General features: G+C 40.8%; 1 protein-coding gene across 3 annotated transcripts in view; it reads left to right on the top strand.

Moving 5' to 3' along the window:
- LOC117512107 (alpha-1,3-mannosyl-glycoprotein 4-beta-N-acetylglucosaminyltransferase C-like) overlaps positions 1 to 23,175 on the top strand; it is a 58,454-nt gene that overhangs the window by 156 nt on the left and 35,123 nt on the right. The window contains exons 1-2 of one of the 3 annotated variants that reach the window (XM_034172072.1): positions 40 to 162; positions 22,974 to 23,063. In XM_034172072.1, the coding sequence (XP_034027963.1) occupies positions 22,977 to 23,063 (87 nt within the window). In that variant the 5' untranslated portion in view covers positions 40 to 162; positions 22,974 to 22,976. Of the gene's footprint in view, positions 1 to 39; positions 163 to 22,973; positions 23,064 to 23,175 lie in introns of those variants that run through there. The other 2 variants (XM_034172071.1, XM_034172073.1) reach the window with 2 other exon arrangements.

Raw genomic sequence — 23,175 nt, 5'->3', positions numbered from 1 at the left:
ATACGTCTTCTGTTTTTTTTTTCAACCCAGCGTTTTGTAATTATACGTATCGACGTTGTCTTGGCAATTAATAGTGTTTACACTGCTAGCAAAAGTAGTAAAGTAGACTTTTTTGTGATTAAAAAGCAGTAATTTCGCCACCATCGTCCTTGTTGTAGTTGAGTAAGTATGTGTTTCTTTCATTTCATTTCTTTGCTTCACATTATTCCAAATCAGTTTGTTTTTGCCTCACTGTAAATCAGTAAACCAAAGGCATAGATTGGGGTGTGTGTGTGTGTGTGTGTGTGTGTGTGTGTGTGTGTGTGTGTGTGTGTGTGTGTGTGTGTGTGTGTGTGTGTGTGTGTGTGTGTGTGTGTGTGTGTGTGTGTGTGTGTGTGTGTGTGTGTGTGTAGGTTTAAACCCTCCTTTATTATTCCACACACTATATTAGCATAGTTTAGACATTACAGGTTTTATTTGTATTACTGAATATATTTACCAGTAAGCTCAGAAATTAACAAGCACAAGAAGAGTTATCGTAACTGCTTTACTTATATTGCACTTGTTGAATCAATGTAGCTATTGTATTTGTAGCATTGGCGTGGAACATGTTGTGTGAGTGAGATACAGTATTTTCCCTTTATTGTGACAACTCAAACATGCAGTGGTCTGTGTTGTACTGAAAACCAAAAGTTGAGCTTGGACTTGGAGTTTTTTTTTTTTTTTCTTTTTCTTTTTTTGGCTAATAGTGGGCAAACCCAAGTCAGAAGGGAGAAGTCAAAGAACTTACTCATGTTTATTGTAAATTTATGAATTAACATAAGTAGTATTCCAGTATATAGTATATAAAAATATTTATTATTATATTTAAGACTTCCGCCTACGTCATGGCCGAGATGGACAGCTAATTTCTCAGCTCCGACGCACCCATTAAAATAGCCGATTAAAAATTAAGAACAGATAAATGAGCACAGGACCACAAGACAAGGTAATTTCAGCCATGAGTTCGACTCAAAAAACAATGCGAAAAGACACGAGAGGAGGAAAAAATGAGGACGGTAAAGCTGGCCCCAAGCAGCTAATGTTAGCCGAGGCTACGCCATTGAAAAATACTGGGGAGGCTACTGCTGAGCCCGAGATGCCATCGGAGCTTCGCAAGCTCCGACAGGAAAATAAAGACTCTTTTGGTGATTTAAAGACTTCTCTTTCAAGGCTGGAATCCACTATGGATGATTTAAAACAACGAACTGCGGGGCTTGATAAGAGGCTGGGGGACACGGAGGAAAGAGTGAGTGCTGTCGAGGACAGATGTACGCAGCATGAGAAGGCACTGAGCTACCTGCTAAAAACGAGAAGCTAACCTCGCTGTTAAATGTGATGACATGGAAAACAGACTCCGTTGTAACAACATAAGGCTCTATGGTATACCAGAAGGAGCTGAGAAAGATGACATGATGAAGTCTGTAACTGATTTTTTGTACAACTCGCTGGAGTTACAAGAAGGTACGGAGATCAAACTGGAAAGTGCACACAGAGCCCCGGGCCCAAAGCCCAACGATGCTGCTGCGGCCCCGCAGTCAATCATAGTTTTTCTGAACTTTAAAGTGAAACAATCAGTGTTGCAGCAGGCATGGAAGCAACGAAATGCGGAGTTCCAGGGTCACAAGGTCTACTTTGATCAAGATTACTCCGCTGAGGTGCAGAGGAAGAGGAAAAAGGTTCGAGAGATAATAAAAAAGCTGAAAGAGAAGAACATCAAAGCCCAGTCACCCTACCCAGCCCAGCTGAGAATCTTTTTGGACAAGGGCGTCAAGCAGTTCCCCTCACTACTGGAGGCACAGTCAACTCTGAGAGAGCTGGGTGTGGAGGCAGTGATGGAGGAGCGGGATGTACTGGAGAGGGAGCTGGTTCGGGATGGGTGGACAACTTGGAGCGGGCGGAGAAAGAACCAACAACTTATCCCAGCAGAAATAAGATCGCTAATCTGCGGAGGCAATGAAGATTCCAGGCCCACAGCTTCTGAGTAAAAAGGGTGACCACAGCAGAAGTAAAATTGGGTATTTGTAGGGACTGATTGTAACAAGTATCATTTATCGGGTAATTTGCAAGGGACAGATTTGTTTTTGGCTATGATCTGGTGACTATACTATATTTTGTGGACAGGGGTCTTTGCAGGGGTGAGGGGACAGAACTCTGTTTATTTTGATAAACCCGCAGCCTCTAATGCGACGTGTTTCCTGGATGATCGTCACTACAGCACTCAGTGCAACCAGCCCGGAGAGCTATGGCTCTCTGCCCAAGAGTCATCGGGAGTGGGAAGCCCTTTTGGTTAAGGTTTATTTGTTCAGTTCTCATGGGCTACCTACTGGATTTTTGGAAGTCTATATATATATATAGCACAGAGATGAGTCCACTGTCCGAGGCCATAAGAAGATCATTTGTAACCTTCACTAATGCTGTTTCTGTACTATGATGAATTCTAAAACCTGACTGAAACTCTTCAAATAGACCATTCCTCTGCAGATGATCAGTTAGCTGTTTTACAACTACCCTTTCAAGAATTTTCCAGAAACAGGAACCTTCAATGCTTCTCAGCTTAGATGCTGAGAAAGCATTTGATAGGGTGGATTGGCTGTATTTGGAGAACACATTGGGGAAAATGGGATTTCACTCAGATTTTATTGATTGGATTAGAGTGTTGTATACAGAACCCACATCAAAAGTACAAGTAAATGGACATTGTTCTGAACCTTTCAGACTGAAAAGAGGAACTAGACAGGGGTGCCCACTTTCTCCTTTATTATTTGCTATAAGCATAGAACCACTGGTGGAAATGATTCGAGATAATGACAATATACAGGGAGTATCGGTGGGTGGAGTAGAGTACAAGATTTCGCTCTATGCGGATGATGTGATACTGTATATTACCAACCTGCAGATGTCTGTCTCGGCACTTATGGATTGTCTGGGGGACTTTGGAATGATATCAGGTTATAAGGTTAATGAGACAAAGTCACAAGCAATGATGTTGGTGGGTGATAGGCCGCTAGATTTGGATAAAGTTGCTTTGTTTAATTGGCCCACCCAAGGATTTAAGTATTTAGGCATAATGGTTACACCACAAACCTCAATTATATACAGAAAACTATGGGAAATTGTTTTTATCAATAAAATCTGACCTGGTCCGCTGGGAAATTCTACCCTTATCCCTAATCGGGAGAATAGAAACAGTTAGGATGAATCTCCTTCCTCGGTTGTTATATTTGTTTCAGGCCCTCCCTATTTGGATTCCATCCTCTACTTTTAAAAGATTGGACAAAATGATTTCTTTATTCATTTGGCAAAGGAAAAAACCTCGAGTTCAGCTGAAACTATTATGTAGTCCAAAAAAAAAAAATGGGGGTCTTGGTTTGCCCAATTTGTAATTGTATTATTGGGCTGCACAGATGCATGGGTTAGTAGAATGGGTATTGCAGGATGAGGAAACAAATTGGATAAAACTAGAAAACCATGCTTCCCAAATTGTTTCATTAGAGACCGTACCTTTTTTAGAACAAAAGAAATGGAGAGATTTGAAAATAAAAAATGAGTGGATTGTGTGTACACAATGAGTATGGACACAGGTGAGGAAGAAAATCAATGCACCTTTAACAACCTCACGGGCACTTAAAATCACTAAGATTGCTGATTTTTTTACCTAATAAATTAAACTCTGGATTTAAGGGGTGGGCGGAAAGGGGTTTGATAACTATCCATCAGATGTTTCATGGAGGGATTTTAAGATCAGTTGCAGGACAAATTTGGTTTAGGTTCTGATGGGTTTTTTCGATATTTACAATTACGAGACTATTTAGTGTCATGTGCAGAATGGGATGCTTTGAAACAACTGCCTACACCAATTGAACAAATATTAAGTAAGGTGAATGAAGAAAAAAGTAAAGTTGAAATAATATCGAACATGTATAAAGACTTACATTCTCAGCTGTCTGATAACTCACTGGAAGTGAAGGGGAAGTGGGAGTTAGAGGCAAACACAATTATTGAGGATGAAGAATGGGAAGAGGTGTGTGAAAGAGGCCATAAAATTACTAGCAGTCCGATTTGGAAGGAGTTCAATTGGAAAATTAAGATTTTTTTTTTAGGACACCATCAAATACTTTTAATAATGATAATAGTAAAACTAATCTGTGTTGGAGGGATTGCAAACAAACTGGGGATTATTTGCATATTTTTTGGGACTGCCCCGCCTTGAAACCATATTGGCTAGGGATCCAGGCAGAGATCCGAGCCATCCTAAATTTTAATTTGCCACTGGATCCAAAATATTACATTATAGGGCTGACCCCAAGGGGTGGTTTGACAAAAAGGGAAGCTCAATTGCTCCACATTTGTTTATTGGTAGCAAAGAAAATAACGAGATTATGGTTAAAAGCACTACCTCCCACTCTCCCTCAATGGCGTGACGGATTAAAAAATGTATATCTAATGGAAAAAATTACAGCAAAGCTTCATTTGAATATGGATTTGTTTTTGGATAGGTTGGACCTCTGTCATTATTTACTTTGGTTTGGCATAATTATACCGGAATTGTGTTTTTCCTTTTTTTTTTTTTTAATACCAGCTGTAGATAAAGTAAATATATATTTTAGGATATACCCCTTTTACTTTCAATGAGCTGGAATATGTCCCAGAATTTGCTGAGTCGCTCTGTTCGATTTGTTGTATTCATTTTATGTTGTAATTGAATATGGAGTTGCCCTTTTGAATAAACAGTGTTCAAAAAATATTTTAAAACTTTTTTTTACTAGTTTGGAAGGTGCTGCAACTTATGCTTTGGTAAAACCTGTGCACACAAAATTGTGTGCACTAATAATAACTATTTATATAGCACTTTACCAGGATTCAAAGCTGTAAAACAGGGATAGACATTGAAGATTTTTGCCACTGCTTTGAGAAGTTACTGGCCCCAACAAAATTCTACTGGCCCAGGCGTACATGCGCAGTGCAAGCTACAGCTGCCAAAATTTTTAAATTTTGATGTAATTTTGCACATTCTGGTCCACTCTAAGGCTGAAATTAATGAACACAGAGACTGCACACAATTGCCATTAGTTTACTACTTTTTTGCATTTCAGGCTTTGTTTGAACAGGTTTATGTTTGAACTTACTTTACATAAGTTTTTGTGTTACTTATTTACATGTTATTCATTGTTGAGCATGTCAATAACGTGCTGAACAAGAGCAGTCAGATTTCTGATGTCCGTCAATCTGGAGCTGGATCACCTCCAAAATTTAATGGACTCTTTCATGCCCTAATATCTATTTGTGGTGCAAATTTGCTGAGAATCTGTGAAGTAGTTTTGAAGTAGTCCTTCAAAGCCTACATACGAATGTAAAGTGAAATCTTGATCCAGACAGACTGGGGGAACGTCACAACAACACAGACAGTGGACAGATCACATAGATACGGGGGAGTGGTAACAACGGGGTACAAACCCTCACACACAAAACACAGAGACAAGCCACAGAAACACACACGCACATACTGTACGGCACAGAGACGAGCCACGAAAAAAAAAGGGGGGGAAATTACACTGAATTATATTCTCTTAACCTGTTCAGCACATTTCTTTGACCTGAAATCTTGTTTCCTCAGCAGAGCATGTGTGAGACTCTGCGGGGGTGTGGTGGGAGACAAAAACAAACATGGAGGACTTGCTGAAGTTTGATGACCTGGAGATGTGAAGAAATTTGACTTTGCCGATGGGAAAAATGGGAAAATAAATAGAATTTTGCGAGTATTTGTAGTGGTTGGAGCCGGCCATCAATTTCTAAATTGTAATGGCTCAACGGGCAAAATTCGCGCTGGGCCAGCGGGCAAATGTCATTGTCGAGCCGTGTAAAAAAAAAAAAATAAATAAACACCGGCAATAAAAGAATAAATGACAGTACTAAGTTACACCACAAAAATGCACAAAAATGCCAAACTAAGAAGCTGACAATACAGAAAAAAATTTGTGTTTTGTACCCTGTGCAACTTGTGTATGTCAGGATTTGCCCCTGCTCAGGTCTGATTGTTTTTCTCTTTCTTTGTTGATTTATTTTTTGTATGCTTATTTTTATCATCTGTTTATTTTGCTTTTGTCACAGCTTGTTGTTTCTGTTCTCCACTCATTATCGTCACATGTTGAGTTCCATTCTTGTTTTTGATCCACTGTCTTTGATTTTTGTTCATGATTGCTTTTTGTCACAGGTTTTATTTGTCACATTGTTCATTGCATTAGTGACATGAAAATTGGGATTCCGCAGGGGTCTGTTTTAGGCCCCCTGCTTTTCTCCCTTGGGCACATATTGCAGCGCTTTTGGGATTACCTTTCACTGCTGTGCTGGTGATAACTCAGTTATACGTGCTGATAACTGCTGGTAATCTCATCCACATAAAATCCTTAGAAGATTGTCTTGCATCAGTGAGAAACTGGATGTCGAGAAACCTCCTACTTTTAAACTCTGATACGACTGACATGATGGTTCTTGGTCCAGTGAGACATCGGCATCAATTTGACCAGTTAACGCTTAGCCTAGGCCCGTGTGTCATAAAGTAAAAAGTAAGGAACCTTGGGGTAATTTTTTTATCCTACGTTGTCCTTTGGCCGCCACATTAGAAATATTATGAGGACTGCTTTCTTCCACTTGCGAAATATAGCGAAGATTCATCCCATCCTGTCTATGGCTGATGCTGAGACCCTGATCCATGCATTTATCTCTTCTATATTGGACTACTGCAATGTTAAATTTTCTGGTTTACCACAGTCTAGCATTAGGGCTCTCCAATTGGTTCAAAATGCTGCTGCCAGACTTTTGACATGAAGCAGAAAGTTCAACCACATTACACCCATTTTGGCATCTCTTCACTGGCTTCCTGTCTCAGTGAGATCAGATTTTAAGGTTCTGCTACTAGTCTATAAAATTGTTCATGGACTGGCACCTCCCTACCAAGCTGACCTAATTAAACCTTATGTACCGGCCTGAGCTTTACGTTCTCAGGGTGCAGGACTACTTTGTATCCCTAGGGTGAATAAGAAGTCTGCAGGTCATAGAGCATTCTCTTATCGTGCCCCTGTTCTGTGGAATGATCTCCCTGCATCAATAAAATAGTCAGATTCTGTGGAGGCTTTCAAGTCCAGACATAAGACGCATTTATTTTCCCTTTTGTATGGCTAGCATACTGACATAGTATATTACTATGCTTTTTACCCATTTAATTCATTTTATTAGGAAATGGAGCGTGCTGCAGCCTCAACTTTACCTAAATACTGTGTCTTTTAGTGAAGCTTAGGGCTAGTGGCCGGAGATCACCTTAGTATTTCCTGTTTTTCTTGTTGTTTAATGCTGACAAATTATACAGGATTTCTTGTCTTTCTGATGCTTGATTCTGTTTTTTCTCTCTGTTTAAGGTGCAGCTCCATCCAGAGATGGGTGTGGTATTTGTGCTGGAGACCCTCCTGTCCTGTATTCTGTCCTGTGTCCTGTATAACAGCTTTTCCTGTATATTCGTTTTGTGAATTTTTCTGTAATTTATGTCTGTAGCATGGCCCAAGCAGAGGGTCACCCCTTTGAGTCTGGTCTGCTTGAGGTTTCTTCCTCAGAGTTTTGCCTTACCACTGTGGGGTTAGTAAGGTTCGACCTTATTTGTGTGAAGCCCCTTGAGGCAACTCTGTTGTGATTTGGTGCCATATAAATGAAAATAAATTGAAAGAAAATGAAATTATAGCTGTTGGTTATATTATGTGTTTTACACCCTTGCCACACATATCAGTTCCATTCTAGTTTCAGCTTTTGATTTTGTTGTTGCTTTCTTTTCTATTTATTGTCAAGTATTAATCTGTTCTTGTTGATATTCCATGCAGCCTTTGGTTCAGTTTGTTCTTCTCTGTCTTGATAGTTTAGTATTTTTAGAATATGGTTTCTAGTCATGTCCATGCTGTCACTGCACTCCCTTGTCTCTCTTCTCATCTTGGTTCTCATGTGTTCATGCCCAGTTTCGTTTGTTTCACGGTCACACCCTCTGATCATCCCACTCTCTTACCCTTCACCAGTACAACCTCTTCTCTGTTGGCCACACTCCGTTTTCTTTGTCATCTCTTTGTCCACCTGTCACAGCACTCTCTTGTTGCACACACTTGCCTCTCATCTTTGTTAGTCCACACCCTCCTTCTGCCTGCTCACCACACCTGCTTCACATCACATCCTAATTAACCCACAGTGTATTTAAGCCCTGCAAGTTTAGGTTTCAGTTGCTTGTTTGTTGATGTTGTATTCTCCGTTACAGCTATCTCTTGCATCATTGTTCCTTTTTTTGTCTCTGCCCATATAACATTGTTTGCTGTGCTTTTGAACCCTGCCTGCTTTTGACGACGCCTTTGCTGAACCTCTGCTTGTACCTCTGCAAATCTGTGTACCGTATCTACTGCCTGAACTACCGATAGTCTTCTTATTCCATTATCAGTTGTGAGTCTGCATTGTGCATCCTGTGCCAGCTTCTTTGATTCATGACAGCTTAATCTGAGTCCACCTGGGGTAAATTCAGTTGATTGGACATGATTTGGAAAGGCATACACCTGTCTACATATAAGGTCCCACAATTGACAGTGCATGTCAGAGCACAAACCAAGAATGAAGTCAAAGGAATTTTCTGTAGACCTCTGAGACAGGATTGTCTCAAGGTACAAATCTGAGGAAGGCAAGAGAAACATTTATGCTGCTTTGAATGCCTCAATGAGCACAGTGGCCTCCATTATCCATAAATGGAAGAGGTTCGGATCCACTGGCACTCTTCCTAGAGCTGGTCGCCTGTCTGAACTGAGTGATTGCGGGAGAAGGGCCTTAATCAGGGAGGTGACCAAGAACCCGATGGTCAGTTTGCCAGAGCTCCAGCATTCAACTGTGGAGAGAGGAGAACCTTCCAGAAGGACAACCATCTCTGCAGCAATCCACCAATCTGGCCTGTATGGTGGATTGACCAGACAGAAGCCACTTCTTAGTAAAAGGCCACCTGGAGTTTGCCAAAAGGCACCTGAAGGACTCTTGGACCAAAAGAAATAAAATTGTATGGTCTGATAAGACAAAGATTGAAGTTTTTGCCAGGCGTCATTAGGGATGGGTATTGATAAGATTTTATCTATCGATTCTGCTTATTGATCCGATTCTCTTATCGATACCTCTTGTGAATTTTGTACTAAAAGTAGGCTTTACAGGTTTTCTATGTATTTCATTGAGTCTTAAAGTAAATAAATATGAAATTGGTCACTGTATCCTTGATCTCTGGACATAAATAAAAATAAACAAAACGGTGTTTCGCTTTGAAGTTATTAATTCCAACTGGATTCTATCATTCTAACTTGACTCAGCAGAGAGCTGCGCAGCGTTTGGAGCTGTGTGAACAGAACGGAGGACGATTCTCGTTTCTTTCTCGCAACAAGACAGGAGACCCAGTTAGTGACTTTAATCTGCACAAAAGTGACTCACGATTTCACATATTCAGGGATGGAAGTGGTGAAAAACAAAAAAAGCTGAAACCCAAAATTAACCCCCAACACTACCTGCACGAAAATGTTTGAATTCTAGAAGCTCTGAAATGCAATCTGGGTCTGTTCCAGACAATAAACTGCAGTGAGTGCAGCATCCATTTAGTGAGGAAAAAAAAAAAAACAACTTATTCAGATTCATTCCAGTAGTATTCTGCTCTTACAAGGATGCAGCAGTTTTCTAGCTTGGCGGATAGTTCTGGAGCAAATCACTGAAGAAATTAACACATTGAAAATATGGTTTGACCGAAACAAACTGTCATTAAACTTAAATAAGACAGGGATGAAATGGAGGTGTAAGAGTCACTAGGTGTTCACAGGAAACGCTTATTTCTGTATGTATGTACGAGGTCTGTCAAAGTATCGTACCTTTTTATTTTTTTCAAAAACTATATGGATTTCATTCATATGTTTTTACGTCAGACATGCTTGAACTCTCGTGCGCATGCGTGAGTTTTTCCACGCCTGTCGGTGACGTCATTCGCCTGTGAGCACGCCTTGGGAAGGAGTGGTCCCGCCCCCTCATCGGATTTTCATTGTCTGGAAATGGCGGAATGAAAAGGACTTTTTTCCATCAGAATTTTTTCCGAAGCTGTTAGAGACTGGCACCTGGAAACCATTCGAAAAATTTACCTGGCTTTCTGTGAAAATTTTACGGGCTTCACAGAGAATAAGGACTTTTACTACAGCTTTCAGGACTGCTTTAAGGTCGGTTGGTGCGCCGCGCTCCGAGCTGCGACGACGCGGCACAAACAACTGGATCATTTCTAAACGGATGGCTTTGTGGATACGAGACCGTCGTGTGCTCTTTCTCTGGTTATCACAAGAGCTGGACATCAGCCATTTTCCGGCAGATTTCACTTTTAACAAGAGATTTTGTCATGGAAAGCCACACGGAGGCTTCGTGCGTCACGACCGATTCGCTGATGAAACGAGACAAAGGCGTGGAAAAACTCACGCATGCGCACGAGGGTTCAAGCATGTCTGACGTAAAAACATATGAATGAAATCCATATAGTTTTTGAAAAAAATAAAAAGGTACGATACTTTATTGACAGACCTCGTATTTATTTATCTATGTATGTTCATTGTTAGTTGGTTTTATATTTTCTGTTGTTTTTATTCAGGTTCTTTTTTGTCTTTCTCTAAAATTGTATATAATAATTAGATTAGTTATTATTACTATTATTGTTGTGCTTGCTATTATTAATATGTAAACAAAAATAAATTTTAAAAAATATTACAATTTGTAATACATTTGACTCTTTTACGACAACAAACGCTTGACAGCTGCAACTGCTTAATGCTAACTTTAACATTGAAAATGCCATGGACATGCTAACGTGTTAGTATCGGTCCCGTTTTTAAGTTATAAAATACATCTATCAACTGTTTCAGAAGACCATAACAGGTTGGTTTAACATAAAAAAGGTAAATAATACTCAGCCATATGCGAAAGAAAAAAATGAAGCAACGAAGCAATGATCCAAGCACTGCTTCGATCTGCGAATCACTGCTTCGATTGGTTCAAGGTTCAAAGCAAAGCCGCGCTGCGGAAACGTTTATTACAGACTCGCTGCAGGGTCTGTCATCACTGTAGAGAAATTATAATTTTCCTGACAAACACCCCCAAAAACAACGGCCACTCTGAAGGACCGATAAGGGAATCATTAAAGGAGACCTGCATTGAAATAAATGTGGTCAGATTTCTGAAAAGAAATAGCTGATATGTATTTATAAGGCCCTTGTGAATGCAGTAAAGTAAATCTGTAAGCCCAAATTTGTAATTCAGCGGAGAAATATTCGTTTAAAAATGACAAATTTGCAGCTAACATTTAGCCCTCTGTGAAAACAGTTTGTACATCCGGATCATTTCCATGACGTCGGTGACAAGACGGAGCGTTCCCGCCTTCAGTCCGATCCCGCATTGAAATTGAACCTTCGTGCGCATGCGTGATTTTTTCACGCCTGTCGATTGCGTCATTTGCTTGTAAGTAGCTTTTGTGTGAGGATGGGTGTAGTCTCTTGTCGTTTTTTTCTTTGCAAGGAAGTGGCGGAACGACTGGAGCAGTGCAACTGCATCAAATTTTGCCAGAAACTGGGTGACAGCCAGGTGGAAACCATTTGGATTATTCAGACGGCTTTCGGTGACGATGCTATGGGCATCACACAGATTAAGGAGCGGTACAACCGGTTTAAAGACGTCCGCACAACGGTGGAGAGCGAGCCGCACTCCGGTCGGCCATCAGCACGTTGAAATGACCGGCTCATTTCCAAAGTGAACGCTGTGATGATGTGGGACCGTCGTGTGACTATCCGAGAAATTGCGGAAGAGGTGGACATCAGCACTTTTTCGGCACATTCCACTGTGACAGAAGATTTGGCCATGAAAAGAGTTGCAGCGAAATTCATCGGCACGAAGCTGATGGCGGAGCAAAAGCGCCACCGTGTTGAAGCCTCACAGGACATGTTGGGACATGCCCAGCTCTTCCACCATTCGGAAGATTCAGACGGCTTTCGGTGGCTTTTTAGTCGTGTGACTATCCGAGAAATTGTGGACGAGGTGAGCTTGTACCACTCCTTAATCTGTGTGATGCCCATTGGATTGTCACCAAAAGCCGTCTGAATAATCTGAATGGTTTCCACCTGGCTGTCGCCCAGTTTCTGGCAAAATTTGATGCAGTCGCGCTGCTCCAGTCGTTCCGCCATTTCCTTGCAAAGAAAAAAGGATGAGAGACTACACCCATCCTCACACAAAGGCTGCTTACAAGCAAATGACGCAATCGACAGGCGTGGAAAAAAATCAAGCATGCGCACGAAGGTTCAAGGTTGTGTCATGCAAGCACACGTGATTCAAACCCAAAGGTTTTTGAAAAAAATAAAAAGGTCGGATACTTTTCTAACAGACCTCGTATCTCTTTTGAGATGGCAAAAATTGCCATTCACTGGACCAAAAGTGAGCATTTAGACTGGGTTGTAGTTGAACAGTCCTTGTCCTCCGCATTCACACCCATAGAATACCTCTCCCAGAAATTGGGCAATGTCTCCAACCCTATTATGCTACACTCCAAAGAAGTCTGGATGAAAATGCATAAACTCCTTAAACTATCACATTATAAACAGTCATATTCCTCTCTTTGGCAAAGCCCTGCCATTTGTGTTGGAAGGATACCAGTCTATTGGAAGAGTTGGCACAATCAAAAATATGTACACATGAAAATGAAGTGTTCATGTCTTATGATGATTTACTGAAAAAATATCATCTTCAGGGGAAGGGACATTTCTGGAAATATCTCCAGATAAGGAACTGTGTCATGTCATTGCCCCCCACAAATAAGGACAACTGCATCCTGGACTATCTGGCCTTGCCACCACGTTATCATCGAGCCTCTATATTCCAGCAAAGAATCAGCTCTGCACTCGGTAGTGACTGTAAAAATTTAAATGTCTCATGGGAAAAGGACATTGGATGTGTGTTTCAGGATAAGGAATGGAGAAGAATTGTTTTGAGACATTATGAGAATGTAAAGGAAAATGTACACAATATAAGATTATACACAGATACTATTGGACTCCTGTACGTCTGAATAAAATGGGTCTTATGAACAATTCATTATGCTGGAAATGTCAAAAAGATACCGGCACTCTGATGCACTGCACTGAAAAAAGAGAACGTTTGAACCAACTTAAAAAGTGTTACAATTTGTAAAAACCTGAATGAATTAAGTTGTTTAAACTTAAGTTTGAAAGTTAAAGCAACTCTAACTTACAAACTTAAATTCAAACAACTTAATTCATTCAGGTTTTTACAAATTGTAAAGGTGCGTTTACACATAACCAAGACGCATTACGAATGTCATTTTTCTGTCATTCGTGACACATTCCTGACATTCTTAATGTGACTTAACGCATCTGAATAGGTTTCTTAATAGTGCATGTTGGTGCGTGATATTCTTGATATTTATGGAGCATGTTTTTGCCTGTCAAAAAATCTACAAATGTCACACACCACCCTCATTTCGTCTCACGTCGTGGAGGTCGCAACTGAGCGTATTGATCCGTCTTGATGAGTATTGATCCTTAATAGAACGTGACAATGTTCGTAGTGGTTCCTGTGATGGTTCTTGGAGCCCATACTGTCACGCGTTATTACGAAGTGACACGGAAACTGTCAAGTTTTGACACGACTTGTAACGCGGCGTCACATTTCACTGCCCGCCACGACTAATCAGTTTTCTGTCACGTGCGCACAATTAAACTCGGCTCCAAATATCATTCCACAGTTCCTGCTGAAGCTCCTCAGGATGCTCCTGCAGGTGTTCCACCTGCTGTTGTAACCGATGAGCGGGAGAACGAGTCTGAGCAACCAGAGGAGTGAGAGGAGACTCACCTGCAGCCAGACATCTCTGAACCTCCTCCAGTCCGGCAGAGGAAGAAGCGCGCGCACAATTAAACCCTGCTGCATCGCATTCAGTTTGATTGCTGACACCAAGTCGGCTAAAAGTCTAATTTCAGTGCTCTTCAGCGCACTCCTGCAGGTGTTCCACCTGCTGCATGTGCCTGATGTTTGGGAAAATGGGCGAGACAAGAGCCGCATGAAGCCACACATCTGGCTCTGTCTGTCTCCTCCTCCTCCTCTCTGCGCCACTCCATGGCACAGAGCCCAACTACGCATGCAGTCACAAAGTTCTTCTGAAAAACTGGAGCGATCTGAATTCGGTTGGATGAATATGGGTGTGTGTGTGGAGACGATTCACCTCGTTCACAACGTGACAGAACTTAACGATGCGCTGTTATGCGCAGTAGCGCGCAACAACACGGTACACTATTCTTGACCGTGCGTAATGGTTCCTGATAATTCTCCAGCAACACGTGCCATTAATCGTAACGTGTGGTAACAGGTTGCAGCAGTTCCTGAGGACACCTGACGCCTCTGCCCCGAATCATCACATTCGTGATCACCGGCCAATAATGTGTACTTCGTGGCATTCGTGACTTGTCGTCGTTATGTGTAAACGCAGCATAACACTTTTTAGGTTGGTTCAAACATTCTCTTTTTTCAGTGTGTCTATGGGAATGTCCAGTCATTAATCATTTCTGGTCAGATATTTTAAGCGTAGTGAGTGACTGGTTAGGAAGAGTTGTGCCAACTTGTCCAAGATTATGTTTGAGATGAGATATACTTTATTGATCTCACAGTGGAGAAATTATGTTTACTGGGTGATGAACAACAAATAGGAAACGTATCAAAGAATACATTTTCTGTTGTTATGGTAGGAGTCTCAGTCCCCGTTAGAATGATTCTAAAACACTGGAAATCTTCCAAAGCCCCACACATTAAAGAATGGGTAAACATGATGATTAGGGTGGCTTCATATGAGTGCATGCTTTATAAATTGGAAAAATAGAAATAGTAATAACCTCTCAGTATGGGAACCCTTCTGGTCTTTCGTTTCTGTTAACTGTAATTCTCCTGTCACCTGTCAGCTAGCCAAATGATGTCATGTAAGGTCAAGGATTTTGCCATGTTCCAGGTGAAAAATGCCAGTAAAAACTTGAATTACAATAAATAAGTACATAATGATATAAAGTATTTTCCTGGGTATTGGTGTCATATTTGACATTCTAGTATTGTGACAACCCTACCACAGACAAAGACAAAGCCTTCTGGAGTAAGGTTTTAGGATCCTGTGACACTTGAGTCGTTTGGCCACAATAACTGGAGGTATGTCTAGAAGGGTAAAGTTGAATCATTCACTGTACCAGCTTTTAGCATGCTTGTTGTTGCATCATGCTCTGGGTTTGTCTTGCTGGCAGTGAAACTAGTGCATTGCACAAAGTGGATAAATAATGAAGCAAGAGGACTGCCTCAGAATTCTTAAGCAAAACCTGAAACCATCAGCTAGACCGTTAAACCTTGGGCATAACTGGGTGTTCTAACAAGACACTGAACCCAGCCTCACATCAGAGCTGGCTGGAAAAACAGACTAACATAGCGCTTTTGGAATGGTCTTCCAATGTCCTGACCTCAGCCTGTCTGAAAATAACTGAACTGTGCTTAAAGGTCAGGTCTGTGCTACAATCTACCCATTCAATTGTACTCAGTTAATTTTGCCAAGAAGAGTGGACAGTATCTGTTGGAAAAATAATGGTGATATCGAAGTTTTATCCTTATGTAACCTTTGTAAATGCTGTCTACTGATACAGTGCTGTTTGAAAGTTTGTGCACCCTTGAGTTTTTACATGTTTGAAATTTTTAGGACATCAAAATAAATAAATAAATCAAGCTTTTTATATAACAATTCCCAAAAGTATGCCCTTTAAACTCACTGTGAAAAGGAATCTGTACATCATGCATTAAAAGAAATAAAAATCGAAAAGCCAAAATTATGGTGTGACCATAGGTAAGTGCCCCCTTTGTTATAACAGATATAAACCATCACTTTTACATTGTCTTCTTCAGGCAAGTCAAGGGATGGATACATGAACATTTTCAAGACGCTGATTATGTCTTGGGCTTTATTTATATCAAACAGTATGGCACTCTATGGGAAATCTGTGTGGAGCAGACAGTTCTCAAAAACTAAGGCACCGTGCAAGAAGGAGACAAGTGAGGAAAACCACCGAGATAGCCAGACAATCAGAAAGAAGTAATAGACTTCTGTGGCTGAAACTGGAGAAATTGCATTTTGCATAATTACTTTCAACAAAATGGATCATATCTAGGCTTGCATTTCTGATGTGCCTTCTGGCAAATTGTAGCTGAACTTCCAAGTTTTCTTTTTAAAATGCGATAAGGACAGATGCAGTGGTGGGCACAGTTCCACTAATCCGCTAATTGTTAACTATCAAAGCTAATGTTTTCATTATCAGATTAGCTTTTCAGATAATTTTGAAAACCATCAGCAGACTAATTATCTTCTGATAAATTTTGGTCTGATAATTTTTAAACTGTTAACATTTAGAAAGTCTGACATGAAAGTGTAGTAGATGGGCAGTTCTATCCTCTGCAAACAGAGAAGAGCTAGTTTCAGAAGAAACTGCTCTATCCTCTGCAGAGAAAGGAGAACTGCTCACAGGGGAATAAAAACCTAATTTCTTTTGACCACATACTAGTTTGCTGGCAATATCACCTAAGTCATCCATCCAGAGGCATACAGTTTTAACTTATGGTTAAAATTTTAACCAAGCTTATTTCGGACAAGTTATTTAAATTAACGTCACGTCTGAAGTTTTATAAAGTGAAAATAGTAAAGTAATGCACTAATTTTGAATGTTTTAGTGTGGACATGCTGTGCCCAGTGCATTATGGGTAATCTTTGTGCATTCACGACAGGAGAAATGCATTTGAGACACTGATCAGGCTCCACATGGGCAACAGCATTAAACCCTTTGTATATTGTGCTTAAAACTCTCGTGAATATATTTTCTGGGTTTTTAGACGTCGTTATTTTGTTTGTTTTATGTAAAAATGCCAGAAGAAGCTCAGGTTGCTTCTCCATTATTTTCAATTGGAATCATTGTGAGCAGCAATCGCTTCCTTTTTGTTCTTTAACATCTTGCTTTTGTCAAACACTGACTGTCCTCTTTCTTCCAGAGTAATATATATAAGATGTCTGAAATTCGATTTGCGTTCATTAAATTTCATACATCTTAAACGTAGCAGACACGGACGGATTATTTATTTGGAATATTTGTTTTAGCAAGTTTTCAGGGTCTCTACTGCCATCTACTGGCCAGTAGTGTTCATAGCAGTATTCGCCCTAAGTACTGAACATCTGGGCACCAGTAGATGGCTGTGTTCTATTTATTTTGTCACTGGTTATATCAGATGGTTGTCTAATTACAATTTGGCTTTGTTTGTTTTTTTAACAAATAAAAAATGGCATATTTTACAAAAGCACATTTATATGTAAACACCAACACACGCCTCACATTAACATGTTGGTTTTTACATAGAATGAATGAGTCAACCAATCAGTGTTAGCTGAAGCACATTTTACCCATAATCCCTTTGGCATCTGCCTGTTTGTTACCATACATGTCAACCCCTTTGAGGGTCCACCTGTATATAACCAAGTGAGAAAATCCATAAAATCAACAAAATCCTTCTAACCTCCAAATCGCACCAAAATCAGTTTTAATACAGTACACACAACCGCATAGCGGTATCACATAACTGGGTTTTTGTCCACATATTATGAGTTGCCACAGTGACATTAAAGTCAGGATCATTAGTATTTCTTCCACAGTTGAATTCCAAACAATACTGAATGTGCCAAATTTAGTTTTTTTTTTTTTACAGAAACAAGAACTGTGTGACCGAGTGACCGAGCTCCTCACCCTATCTCTAAGGGAGCGCCCAGCCACCCTGCTGTGGAAACTCATCTCGGCCACCTTTACTCGCGATCTCGTTCTCTCGGTCATGAGCCAAATCTCATGACCATAGGTGAGGGTTAGAACGTAGATCGATTGGTAAATCGAGAGCTTTGCCCCCCTACTCAGCTCTCTCTTCACCACAACAGTACGATACAGCGACCGCATCACTGCAGATGCTGCACGGATCTGTCTGTCGATCTCACGCTCCAGCCGTCCCTCCCTTGTGAACAAGACCCCAAGATACTTAAACTCCTCCACTTGAGGCAAGGACACTCCACCGACCTGAAGAGGGCAAGGCACCTTTTTCCGGTCGAGAACCATGGCCTCGGATTTGGAGGTGCTGATTTTCATTCCGGACGCGTCACACTCGGCTGCAACCGCCCCAGTGCATGCTGAAGGTCCTGATTTGATGTAGCCAACAGAACCACATCGTCCGCAAACAGCAGAGATGAGATTCTGTGGTAATAAAATCATGAAAAATAAATCGAATATAATGAACAAAATAAAACATACCTCAGAATTTCATCAAGTGTATCGAAAATCACCTCTCCAGTGCCAATGTTGCAGACTGGCATGTCAATGATCCTCGACTTTGCCCCTGTGTTTATTAGGGATGGGTATTGATAAGATTTTATCGATACCATTATCAATTCCGCTTATCGATATGATTTCTTATCGATCGGCAGGATCCTTTTGATTGGCAGTTGGAACACTTATATTGACGAGCAGAACAAGAACCTTATAGTGGAACAACCTTATATATATCACTACGGCGATGAGTCAACTCCTCAACTAAGACTGAACTCGAAGCTAGACTGCCTGATATCTTAGCTTCACATTTGGCAAATACCCAGTCACTTGACAGACTTGTGGATAGTTTAAACTCAGTGCTCAAAACTACACTCAACATGATTGCGCCACCTGTGTTAAAACCACGCTCCCCAAATCACAGTCACCTTGGTTCAGTGATTACCTGCGTGACCTCAAGCATAAGGCAAGAAGTCTAGAACGGAAATGGCGTCGTACAAAATTAGAAGTATTCCACCTAGTGTGGTATGATGCTATCTTAGACTATAAGCATGCATTATTGGCTACAAAGCGGACCTATTACTCTGATTTGATCAACAAAAACAAGCATAACTCAAAGTTCTTGTTCGACATGATGGCAACATTTATTCATGGACAACCACCTGTAGTTCACTCTCCTTTTACAGAACAAGATTTCCTGGATTACTTTGAGAAGAAAATAGAAGACATTAGGTTAAACATATCCCAGCATGCCTTAACCGAGCCACTACACCCTGCTATTGAGGTGGGCGCCATTACTGAGGTATTACCTAGAGTTACAGAATTTGAGAGTATCTCACTAGGCATGCTGACGAAACTCGTAACGTCAACAAAAAGCACAACCTGTTTATTTGATCCTATACCAATAAAACTGTTTAAGGACCTGTGGCCCACTCTTGGGCCGACTGTGCTGGAAATGATTAATCTTTCTTTAACTTCTGGATCTGTTCCTAAATGTTTCAAATCTGCAGTGATTAAACCATTACTTAAGAAACCTAATCTTGACCCTAGTGTATTGACAAACTATCGGCCGATATCAAATCTATAATTTTTCTCTAAAATTCTGGAAAAGGTGGTGTCACGGCAGCTCATGGACCATCTTACTGAGAATAATCTCTTTGAGCCACTGCAGTCTGCTTTTAGAAAATATCATTCCACAGAGACGGCTCTCACTAAAGTGGTGAATGATCTTCTGCTTACAATGGATTCGGATACCACTACGGTTCTGGTGCTGTTAGATCTCGGTTCTGCATTTGATACCATGGATCATCACATTCTACTTGATAGGCTGGAAAGTCATTTTGGGATTACTGGGAGTGCCCTTGCATGGCTGACGTCATATATGACCAGTCGTTCTCACTGTGTTTTGTACAGTAACACTACCTCTAACTTTAGTGACATGAAATTTGGGGTTCCACAGGGGTCCGTCTTAGGCCCCCTGCTTTTCTCCCTTTATATAGCACCCCTTGGGCACATATTGCGGCGTTTTTGGATCACCTTTCACTGCTATGCTGATGATACTCAGTTATACATGCCGATAACTGCGGGTAATCTTGTTCACATAAAATCCTTAGAAGATTGCCTTGTATCAGTGAAAAGCTGGATGTCTAGAAACTTCCTACTTTTAAACTCTTATAAGACTGAAATGATAGTTCTTGGTCCAGTGAGACATCGGCATCAATTTGACCAGTTAACGCTTAGCCTCGGCTCGTGTGTCATACATCACACTGACAAAGTGAGGAATCTTGGGGTAATTTTTGATCCTACGTTGTCTTTTGGCCTCCACATTAGAAATATTACGAGGACTGCTTTCTTCCACTTGCGAAATATAGTGAAGATTCATCCCATCCTGTCTATGGCTGATGCTGAGACCCTGATCCATGCGTTTATCTCTTTGAGATTAGATTACTGCAATGTTTTCTGGTTTACCGCAGTCTAGCATTATGGCTGTCCAGTTGGTTCAAAATGCTGCAGCCAAACCTTTGACATGAAGCAGAAAGTTTGGCCACATTACACCCATTTTGGCATCCTTTCGCTGGCTTCCTGTCCCAGTGAGATCAGATTTTAAGGTTCTGCTACTAGTCGATAAAATTGTTCACGGACTGGCACCTCCCTACCTAGCTGACCAAATTAAACCTTACGTACCGGCCCGGGCTTTGCGTTCTCAGGATGCAGGACTACTTTGTGTCACTAGGGTGAATAAGAAGTCTGCAGGTCATAGAGCTTTCTCTTATTGTGCCCCTGCTCTGTGGAATGATCTCCCTGCGTCAGTTGAACAGTCAGCTTCTGTGGAGACTTTCAAGTCTTTTAAGACGCACTTATTTTCCCTTTCGTATGGCTAGCATACTGGTATAGTTTTGTTTTACACTTTTTACTCTTTTAATTCATTTTATTAGGAAACGGAGTGTGCCACGGCCTCAACTGTACCTAAATTCTGGGTCTTTTAGTGAAGCTTAGGTCTAGTGGCCGGCGATCACCATAGTATTTCTTCTGTTTTTCTTGTTGTCTAATGCTGGCAAATTATACTTGTCTTTCTGATGCCTGATTCTGTTTTTTCTTTCTGTTGAAGGTGCAGCTCCATCCAGAGATGGGAGTTGTATTTGTGCTGGCGACCCTCCTGTCCTGTGCACCAACAGCATTTCCTGTATATTTGTTTTGTGAATTGTTCTGTAATTTATGTCTGTAGCATGGCCCAAGCAGAGGGTCACCCCTTTGAGTCTGGTCTGCTTGAGGTTTCTTCCTCAGAGGGAGTTTTACCTTACCACTGTTGCTCTGGGGGTTAGTAAGGTTAGACCTTACTTGTGTGAAGTGCCTTGAGGCAACTCTGTTGTGATTTGGCGCTATATAAATGAAAATAAATTGAAATTGAGCGTGCATGCACAGTGTCTGCATCTTCTCCACTTGACACGGAGCCAAAACTGAGTATTTTCACATTATTTTATTGTTTTGTGGATCATGGGATAAATTACTCTTGTGCGGGCTGAGACGTTATGAGCAGATGAGAGGGTGTGAGTCTTTCAACTTGCGGCACAGTGCGACTCGTTAACAGCAGAGACTCGATCCATCAGCCACAATAATGGATTACGTCCGGCACTGTAACCTGGTACCAAACTCCCGTGTGACAAAGGGACTGTTCTTCAGCCAGGACAGAAGGAGTTAAATTATTTTCAGATGTCGTTTTGTAAAGGTGGGTAGGTTTTCAGATAATCTCACTGAAATGGACAGGTAAGACTATATTATTTACTCACGTGAATGGTTTTAGTATTTAATAAGAACGTGTTACGCTACTAATGTACAGTACATTAACTGTATTCAAGAAGGAAACAATATTTATTTTAAAAATAGCTGATATTTTCAGTCCCTTGTATCATTATTCAGATTTAAAATGTATGTACCTTTTTCTAAGAAAAAAACTAATAAAAAATCTGCACTTCCTCATCACTTTTTTCTGATGTCACAGATAGTAAAACTATTTATTTATTTATCAGTTGATTACAACCAAAGTGATAGCTCTTTTTGCCAGCTGGCAAAAAAACCCCCACAAAAACAAAACAACAGCAAAAAACAGTTTATCATCTCCACCCACATGCCGAAATCGCCTGCATTATTTATTTATTTTTTATAATCACCGTTCTGTGTTATGAACTCTGCCAATATTGTCACTGTTGTCAGACTGAAGGTTTTCCTCCAAGGTTTAGTCTCCCTCATTGTGGTCTAAATAGGCTCAAAACCATAAGGCTGTGTCTCCACAGCTGTTTCAGAATCACCTTCAGACTGGACTTAAAAAAAATAAAAAATCGTCCAAAAACAGCTCGACCTCGGCCGTGTCTACAATTGATTTGAGCATGAATCAGCAGGTCCCGTTCTGGTGATGACGTAGCAACAATATGGCTGCAGCCGAGGGCTGAAATAGAGCGCAGGGTTCAGACAGCTGTTGTTTGTCCTTCACCTGTGCACTTATCGACTTTTATTGTTCAGCATTTTTTAAAATATCAACATTTCATCATTTTTAGTGATTATTTGTGCACATTTTTTGGTGTCACCTACATCTTAAAAGCCAAGTTAAATATGTCTTCCAATATCAAGGATCAATATGGCAGCTGCGTCTTGTTTGAACCCCTGTGTGATATCGTGGGATTTGACCACATCTGGGGCCAGCCTGCACAAATACGGGAGAGACTAATCCGTGGGCGGAGTGTGGGAGCTTCAGCACAAACCATTCGGCCCGCCTCGGAAAACTTAAAAGCATACTGACGTGGGCTTTCCCCGGAAGGAGAAAAATTGCGTCATGCGCGTCATATTCCTTTAACGCCCACCCTCAAATGAGCAAACAGGTCTCACACACCCTCCTTATGAAACATTTATTGGATGTTGACTGAATTATTTATTCTTGTTCTGTGTTGATTGAGTTGCACTCTAAAATAGTAAATGAGGCATTTTTATGTGTTTGTGCAAACGTGATAGGAAATGAGTCGAATTTCAAAGAAGATTCTTTTGCTTCTGCTTCTTGTTGGTGGCCTGTACCTCATCAGTCAATCTGACTTCCTTATTGCTGTGAGTACACACACACGCACACACGCACACTCGTGCATGCGCACTGGGTTTCATGATTCAATCCACAATGTGCAAGTTTCCATACTTGCAGAGTAATTAAAGTGCACCTCTT

The sequence above is a fragment of the Thalassophryne amazonica genome, chromosome 6 (assembly GCF_902500255.1).
Source record: "Thalassophryne amazonica chromosome 6, fThaAma1.1, whole genome shotgun sequence".
NCBI lineage: Eukaryota > Metazoa > Chordata > Actinopteri > Batrachoidiformes > Batrachoididae > Thalassophryne > Thalassophryne amazonica.
This window is presented reverse-complemented; position numbering and strand designations above follow the sequence as displayed.